The 9,136-nt window shown below is 48.1% G+C and overlaps 2 protein-coding genes across 2 annotated transcripts; one reads left to right on the top strand and one right to left on the bottom strand.

The window, feature by feature from the left end:
• Positions 1-2,521: 2,521 nt before the first annotated feature.
• On the bottom strand, positions 2,522-4,066 carry LOC306667657 (sperm motility kinase 4A-like; the record flags this gene model as incomplete). The annotated part of the gene is made up of 1 exon (XM_079150392.1): positions 2,522-4,066. One exon carries the CDS (start codon positions 4,064-4,066, stop codon positions 2,522-2,524), a length of 1,545 nt encoding a protein of 514 aa, XP_079006518.1.
• A 2,007-nt stretch (positions 4,067-6,073) lies between these two features.
• LOC306667658 (sperm motility kinase 4A-like) lies at positions 6,074-7,618 on the top strand (the record flags this gene model as incomplete). The annotated part of the gene is made up of 1 exon (XM_079150393.1): positions 6,074-7,618. The coding sequence occupies one exon, from the start codon at positions 6,074-6,076 to the stop codon at positions 7,616-7,618; it is 1,545 nt and encodes a 514-aa protein (XP_079006519.1).
• Between the last annotated feature and the right edge of the window lie 1,518 nt (positions 7,619-9,136).

The raw sequence follows: 9,136 nt of genomic DNA on the forward strand, positions 1-9,136 counted from the left end.
CAATTGGAAATAGGAAGAGTTTAAGCCATTGTGGTGGAACTCATGCCACCGCCTTTAAAATGGACACTCACGATATACACGGGATGACCAGTGACTCCTGAAGGTAGGTATGGTTTATCCCGAGAAGTGTGGCATCTACTTGAAGACTCTCCAAAGAAGGCTGGGATGATATCACAGAGCAAGGAGCTTCATCTGCTTATCACTCCCAGCCACATGCACAAGGTCGAAAGATGCAGAGCCATTGAGATGTTCCCAGGCTGCCCTTCTGCTGTGTCCACCTTCTCCAAGGACGTGGAAGGCTCTTTCCTGAGTGAAGCATTACATGGAGCCCAGGGCCAAAGCCACTAGGTGTATTGACACCCCAGAACCCATTCAAGCTGCACTCTAACCCGCACTGTATGTTTTTCTAAGTTTGCATCCTAAACACACCCTTCCTTCCTTTTCTCCCTCTGATAGCATCAAAATATTTCTGTCTGCTTTTGCAGCATTTATACATCTTTTGTAAAACTTCATATTCTTTCCACCAAATGCCTTTGAAGACATCCCATTTGTGCTTAAAATATTCCACATCTTCTTAACTCTAGTGATTCTGATCAGATTGAAATGACCATATGTTTGGGAGTTGTGACAGGTCAGGAAGGAAATTTTATATCACCCAAAGCAAAGGTAGCCTTAGTTAAACTCAGCACTTTCCTAAAACCAGGCCTTACTTTGAAAATGGTGTAATCATGAAAGTTATTTTATTCATTAAATTATATATGCATGAACATTTGAGGGATGGTGGCAAGCATGGGTCTAGAGCAATGTCCAACTTACAACCTAAATTGAACCTGTGGTCTGCTCTGAGGGCCCTACTACTGCCCACATTTCACATTTGTGAAAATGAGGCACAAGGAGGTTAAAGCAGGAATTTTAGCTCACCAGGCCTAGAGTCCAGAGTCTTCAGTGTTAACAAGGAATTCTCAAGAAACAAAACCTTTTACCATTTTGAGAGTTTAATTGCCATTTCTATGACCATGGGCTTCATAAGCACACAGCATTCTCAAATGAAATGGCACAAGGCCTATTATAGGGCTGCCTTCTTACCAACTTCTCAGGAGACCCTTGGGAACATTTTGCTATGGACAAAAATTTTTTAATGGAACCATGTTATTATAAGACTAAAGTTTTGAAAAATTGAAGTATAAAACTTGGAGTTGTTTAAAATGCTTCCAACCAAATCATTATTGAAATGCTACAAAAACTAAGATTCTAAAAGCTATATTTCACAGATTGAGAGCAATTTTCTGGAGAAATTTAATTGGAGAAAATCTGCTATATGAACATAATACTCATCCTTTCATCTCCTGACTCTTACAAATAATATATGTGGTTAGAACAGTATGATAGAGTTTTGACGTTAAAAGTTTTTTGTAGGCTCAAGGGGGAAAAAGGACAAAGTATTAAAATGACACATGGGACATCTTTTTAGAGGTATCAATTTCTGATCACTAGAGGGAAGGACAGGAAGAAGCTGACAGAGCAGCTTTGGGAGTCCCAGAGCTGCAGAGATGCCAGGGCTGGAAAGTTCACGAAGCCTCCTGTCCTAACCTGAGCGTTTCTTATTTGTGTGCACTTACTTCTCTTTACAAAATTCACTGTCATCAGAACCCAAAGATAAGAGCAATTCCACATGAGTGCCCTATGCTTTTATGTAAGTAGCATCCCTGAGATTTCATGTCTCCGCTCCCCAAATCCCATATGTTCTCTCTCCATGACCTTTAGCTGTGACCAGGAGGAGCTTCTGGGTGGGCAGGCTGCAGGGCATGTGGTGAGGCACCCAACCACTGCCTGCCCATGCCCACTGGCCCACCTCTTGCTTCCCTGCACATTCCCATGCACATTTATGGAGATGAAGCCATAGAACACTCTGGAGTCTCCCATGACTTGCCACAGGTGTCTTCTCCAACAGCTACAACCCACCCTCCCCATACACTTCAGGGAGGGGCCTGAAGACCAGGAAAAGGATTCCTTCTGGCCAAGGTGACCAGCTCAAAGTGAATCAAGTCTACACTGGCTCAAGAGGAGAATCTTCATCTACACTATGTCAAGGGGGGCAAGTCCCCATCTACGTTGGCTCGAGGCAATGAGTCCCCATCTACAATGGCTCAAGGTGAGCGAGTGAGTGTCTACACTGAGCAGGAGGAAGCACAGTGGTCCAGGCCTTGGAGAGGATGGCTGCTGGGTTCAGGCCTGTCCTGAGGCCTCCCTCTTAATAAAACAAACAAAAGACCCCCCCACCGCCCCCCCCCAAAAAACAAAACCAAAACACTGCATTTTGAAAATGCAATTTTATTATACAATTTGTGGAAAAAGGAATAAATAATTTTCTCCCAAAGCACGGGAGAAAGGACCAAGAGCAGGGCAGGGGAAGTGTCCCAGGGAAAAGTCTCTACGAGGCGTCTTCACAGGTGGGGGCAGAGGAGACTCCTGGTGGATCCAGATGCACTCCTGGGCAGAGTCCTGAGCCAGTTGGCACACCTCAGGGTCTCCTGGCTGTCCGCTGGTTCCACTGGTCTTGGCTGGGCATTTCCTCTGGAGCCACTCTGTTCTTGAGCGCTGACCGACCGAAGCACGGCACACAGCACAGCTGTCTGAAGCAGCTGGAGATCCTCCTCCTCACCCTCTTCCAACGCCCGATGCGATCCTGTGACTGTTCCGGGGAGGTGCCTGGGGAGGATGAGCTGCCCTCTTCTGCGACCCCGCTCCTGAGGCTCATGGAGGGGTCGGGGCTGCTGGGCACAAGGTCGAGCTGGGAGGGTAGGCTGGGAGGGGGTGGGTCCGCGTGGAAAAAGCGGAGGGGAATGGCTGGCACACTGGCACTTCTACCACCCTCCTGCCAGGACTGCGTGGCCTCCTCAGGCTGCTTCGGCTCCCAGGACAAAGCAAGGGCAGGCTCACTAGACTGTTTCATGGAGAGGATGCTGGAAGTATCCACAGGGCACAGGGGAAGATCAATCACCATACGATTAATTCGCTTCGATTGGCACTCGTGGCCCTCCTTCTGAGCTCTCTGGTGCTTGAGCAGGAGATATGTAGCCATGGCGTCATCATATTTTTTATTTTTCAGGGACACCCAGGTGTTATAAGGGTCGTAACCCATGTTGAACATGGTTGTTATTATTGTGGGATCTGGGAGTTCGGGGAGTGCCTCACCAGAAGTACTGGGTGAAGCTTCCTCACCCTGACTCAGCCATGGGTGCCCCAATATCTGCTCTAGGGAGGCCCTCTGGGAGGGGTCTGGCTTCAGGATCTCACAGATGAGGCTCTGAGCTCCCTGGGAAATATACAGGGGAATGTCATATGTTCCCTCTAAGATCAACCTCCTCACCTCCCAAGCGGTGTTGGCCATAAATGGGCTGTTCCCAGTGAGCATGAAATACAGGATGATGCCCAGGCTCCAGATATCTGCCGGGGGTCCCTCGAAGTCTTTCCATTGGGCAAATTCAGGGGGAAGGTATAGGAGAGTGCCCCAGAAACTGCTCAGCCTCTGCCCGGGTGTGAATCTGGTGCTCAGGCCAAAGTCGATGAGTTTCACGTTACAGCTGGCATCCAGGACGATGTTCTCTGGCTTGAGATCCAGATGCACGATACCCCTCTCATGGCAGTACTGCACAGCTTGGACCATCTGCCTAAACAGCCTGCGGGCCTCCTCCTCTGGCATGCCACCGGGTTCCGAGATGAGATGCCGTAGATGTCCCCCACCTGCATACTCCATAATAATGTACATATATTTGGTGGTCTCAATGACCTGGAAGAGCTGGATCACATTTGGGTGGTCCAAGCTCGCCAGCAAATCCGGTTCAGACAGTACCGGGAGGTTCGAGGCTGTTTTTGCCAAGACCTTCACCGCAACTTCTGTCCCAGAGATGATATGGCGGGCAAGTTTCACCTTAGCGAAGCCCCCGTGCCCAATGCCCTTCAGAATTTCATAATGGTCCGTGAAGGCAGGCTCATAAGAGCCCAGCCCCTGCGGCTCTACACTGCTCTCACTACTCTCACTACTTGTCCTAGAATGGAACTCCATCTTAGGACACTAGCTAAAAAAAAAATAATAAACCAAAACAAATAACAAAAAAAAGCAAAAAAACAAAGGAAAAAAAAGAAAAAACCCAAATCAAAAAACAAATATCCAAAAACCACAACCACCAGCCACCAGCCACCAACCACCAACCACCACCAAACGCACTAACTATCTGGGAGTCCGACAGGTCACCACCAAGAGCTTCCTGTACTTATGGACAAAAACCCAGCTGCGGCCACTCTCTTATATACCTGCTGTCTGAAATTCCCTCACAATGGCCGTGATGAATTAAGCCCACCCTTCTCTCCTTATAAGGACACAAGCCAAGTTGAACCAGGGCCCCCCCTTATTTCCTTATAAAGGCAAAAATCACACTGAACCAAAGACCCCGCCCATATATCCTTATAAGGACAAAAGCCAAGGTGAACCAGGACCCCGCCCTGATTTCCTTAAAAGGACACAAACCACACCGAACCAAGGGCCAAGATAAACATCCAAGGCCCACACATGTCAAAACACCTCTGCTATACGCACTTTTCTGAGCCTATGAACTATATTAAGTGAGAACATGGACTGGCTCTTATTTAATTTCGCATGTTCACCACCTAGTACAGAACTTAACACCTAGGAGTTTTTCACTTAATGTTGGTCTTTAGGTTTTTTTGGCTGGGTGGGTGGGTAGATGGATGGATGGACAAATAGAGGAATGGACAAATGAATGAGTAGGTGTATGAACTTTCCAACAGAAGCAGTCACCCCCTGGAGGATTCATTTTCTGGCTTTTCGTCACTTTGGGTGACGTGGACATAAGAAGAAAGAAAACTTTAAATCCATAATGAGGCAAGACACCACACTCCCATAGATGAATGAGTCGGTGGGTGCACAGGTGAACAGAAGAAAGGAAGTGTGTATACTTACATGTATGATTAAGATACTTTTCTTGAAATTCAGGGTTGAGTCCTAGTTCTCCTAATGTTGAAGTATAAACACCAAAGAAATGGTGATGTAAGAGTAAAAACTAAATTTCATTTATGAGGCCGAAGAGAGAGAGAGGATAGACAGACAGGGAGAATCTTCCAGGAAGTAGGGGACACAGAACTAGTGCACATGGGAGTATGGTTGGGCTTCCCCTGTGCCCTGTGGATACTTCCAGCATCCTCTCCATGAAACAGTCCAGTGAGCCTGCCCTTAAATCATTATGGATTTAAAGTGACGAAAAGCCAGAAAATGAATCCTCCAGGGGGTGACTGCTTCTGTTGGAAAGTTCATACACCTACTCATTCATTTGTCCATTCCTCTATTTGTCCATCCATCCATCTACCCACCCACCCAGCCAAAAAAACCTAAAGACCAACATTAAGTGAAAAACTCCTAGGTGTTAAGTTCTGTACTAGGTGGTGAACATGCGAAATTAAATAAGAGCCAGTCCATGTTCTCACTTAATATAGTTCATAGGCTCAGAAAAGTGCGTATAGCAGAGGTGTTTTGACATGTGTGGGCCTTGGATGTTTATCTTGGCCCTTGGTTCGGTGTGGTTTGTGTCCTTTTAAGGAAATCAGGGCGGGGTCCTGGTTCACCTTGGCTTTTGTCCTTATAAGGATATATGGGCGGGGTCTTTGGTTCAGTGTGATTTTTGCCTTTATAAGGAAATAAGGGGGGGCCCTGGTTCAACTTGGCTTGTGTCCTTATAAGGAGAGAAGGGTGGGCTTAATTCATCACGGCCATTGTGAGGGAATTTCAGACAGCAGGTATATAAGAGAGTGGCCGCAGCTGGGTTTTTGTCCATAAGTACAGGAAGCTCTTGGTGGTGACCTGTCGGACTCCCAGATAGTTAGTGCGTTTGGTGGTGGTTGGTGGTTGGTGGCTGGTGGCTGGTGGCTGGTGGCTGGTGGTTGTGGTTTTTGGATATTTGTTTTTTGATTTGGGTTTTTTCTTTTTTTCCTTTGTTTTTTTGCTTTTTTTTTGTTATTTGTTTTGGTTTATTATTTTTTTTTTAGCTAGTGTCCTAAGATGGAGTTCCATTCTAGGACAAGTAGTGAGAGTAGTGAGAGCAGTGTAGAGCCGCAGGGGCTGGGCTCTTATGAGCCTGCCTTCACGGACCATTATGAAATTCTGAAGGGCATTGGGCACGGGGGCTTCGCTAAGGTGAAACTTGCCCGCCATATCATCTCTGGGACAGAAGTTGCGGTGAAGGTCTTGGCAAAAACAGCCTCAAACCTCCCGGTACTGTCTGAACCGGATTTGCTGGCGAGCTTGGACCACCCAAATGTGATCCAGCTCTTCCAGGTCATTGAGACCACCAAATATATGTACATTATTATGGAGTATGCAGGTGGGGGACATCTACGGCATCTCATCTCGGAACCCGGTGGCATGCCAGAGGAGGAGGCCCGCAGGCTGTTTAGGCAGATGGTCCAAGCTGTGCAGTACTGCCATGAGAGGGGTATCGTGCATCTGGATCTCAAGCCAGAGAACATCGTCCTGGATGCCAGCTGTAACGTGAAACTCATCGACTTTGGCCTGAGCACCAGATTCACACCCGGGCAGAGGCTGAGCAGTTTCTGGGGCACTCTCCTATACCTTCCCCCTGAATTTGCCCAATGGAAAGACTTCGAGGGACCCCCGGCAGATATCTGGAGCCTGGGCATCATCCTGTATTTCATGCTCACTGGGAACAGCCCATTTATGGCCAACACCGCTTGGGAGGTGAGGAGGTTGATCTTAGAGGGAACATATGACATTCCCCTGTATATTTCCCAGGGAGCTCAGAGCCTCATCTGTGAGATCCTGAAGCCAGACCCCTCCCAGAGGGCCTCCCTAGAGCAGATATTGGGGCACCCATGGCTGAGTCAGGGTGAGGAAGCTTCACCCAGTACTTCTGGTGAGGCACTCCCCGAACTCCCAGATCCCACAATAATAACAACCATGTTCAACATGGGTTACGACCCTTATAACACCTGGGTGTCCCTGAAAAATAAAAAATATGATGACGCCATGGCTACATATCTCCTGCTCAAGCACCAGAGAGCTCAGAAGGAGGGCCACGAGTGCCAATCGAAGCGAATTAATCGTATGGTGATTGATCTTCCCCTGTGCCCTGTGGATACTTCCAGCATCCTCTCCATGAAACAGTCCAGTGAGCCTGCCCTTGCTTTGTCCTGGGAGCCGAAGCAGCCTGAGGAGGCCACGCAGTCCTGGCAGGAGGGTGGTAGAAGTGCCAGTGTGCCAGCCATTCCCCTCCGCTTTTTCCACGCGGACCCACCCCCTCCCAGCCTACCCTCCCAGCTCGACCTTGTGCCCAGCAGCCCCGACCCCTCCATGAGCCTCAGGAGCGGGGTCGCAGAAGAGGGCAGCTCATCCTCCCCAGGCACCTCCCCGGAACAGTCACAGGATCGCATCGGGCGTTGGAAGAGGGTGAGGAGGAGGATCTCCAGCTGCTTCAGACAGCTGTGCTGTGTGCCGTGCTTCGGTCGGTCAGCGCTCAAGAACAGAGTGGCTCCAGAGGAAATGCCCAGCCAAGACCAGTGGAACCAGCGGACAGCCAGGAGACCCTGAGGTGTGCCAACTGGCTCAGGACTCTGCCCAGGAGTGCATCTGGATCCACCAGGAGTCTCCTCTGCCCCCACCTGTGAAGACGCCTCGTAGAGACTTTTCCCTGGGACACTTCCCCTGCCCTGCTCTTGGTCCTTTCTCCCGTGCTTTGGGAGAAAATTATTTATTCCTTTTTCCACAAATTGTATAATAAAATTGCATTTTCAAAATGCAGTGTTTTGGTTTTGTTTTTTGGGGGGGGGCGGTGGGGGGGTCTTTTGTTTGTTTTATTAAGAGGGAGGCCTCAGGACAGGCCTGAACCCAGCAGCCATCCTCTCCAAGGCCTGGACCACTGTGCTTCCTCCTGCTCAGTGTAGACACTCACTCGCTCACCTTGAGCCATTGTAGATGGGGACTCATTGCCTCGAGCCAACGTAGATGGGGACTTGCCCCCCTTGACATAGTGTAGATGAAGATTCTCCTCTTGAGCCAGTGTAGACTTGATTCACTTTGAGCTGGTCACCTTGGCCAGAAGGAATCCTTTTCCTGGTCTTCAGGCCCCTCCCTGAAGTGTATGGGGAGGGTGGGTTGTAGCTGTTGGAGAAGACACCTGTGGCAAGGCATGGGAGACTCCAGAGTGTTCTATGGCTTCATCTCCATAAATGTGCATGGGAATGTGCAGGGAAGCAAGAGGTGGGCCAGTGGGCATGGGCAGGCAGTGGTTGGGTGCCTCACCACATGCCCTGCAGCCTGCCCACCCAGAAGCTCCTCCTGGTCACAGCTAAAGGTCATGGAGAGAGAACATATGGGATTTGGGGAGCGGAGACATGAAATCTCAGGGATGCTACTTACATAAAAGCACAGGGCACTCATGTGGAATTGCTCTTATCTTTGGGTTCTGATGACAGTGAATTTTGTAAAGAGAAGTAAGTGCACACAAATAAGAAACGCTCAGGTTAGGACAGGAGGCTTCGTGAACTTTCCAGCCCTGGCATCTCTGCAGCTCTGGGACTCCCAAAGCTGCTCTGTCAGCTTCTTCCTGTCCTTCCCTCTAGTGATCAGAAATTGATACCTCTAAAAAGATGTCCCATGTGTCATTTTAATACTTTGTCCTTTTTCCCCCTTGAGCCTACAAAAAACTTTTAACGTCAAAACTCTATCATACTGTTCTAACCACATATATTATTTGTAAGAGTCAGGAGATGAAAGGATGAGTATTATGTTCATATAGCAGATTTTCTCCAATTAAATTTCTCCAGAAAATTGCTCTCAATCTGTGAAATATAGCTTTTAGAATCTTAGTTTTTGTAGCATTTCAATAATGATTTGGTTGGAAGCATTTTAAACAACTCCAAGTTTTATACTTCAATTTTTCAAAACTTTAGTCTTATAATAACATGGTTCCATTAAAAAATTTTTGTCCATAGCAAAATGTTCCCAAGGGTCTCCTGAGAAGTTGGTAAGAAGGCAGCCCTATAATAGGCCTTGTGCCATTTCATTTGAGAATGCTGTGTGCTTATGAAGCCCATGGTCATAGAAATG

This window comes from Sciurus vulgaris, assembly GCF_902686455.1.
Source record: "Sciurus vulgaris genome assembly, chromosome: 8".
In the NCBI taxonomy this organism is placed as follows: domain Eukaryota; kingdom Metazoa; phylum Chordata; class Mammalia; order Rodentia; family Sciuridae; genus Sciurus; species Sciurus vulgaris.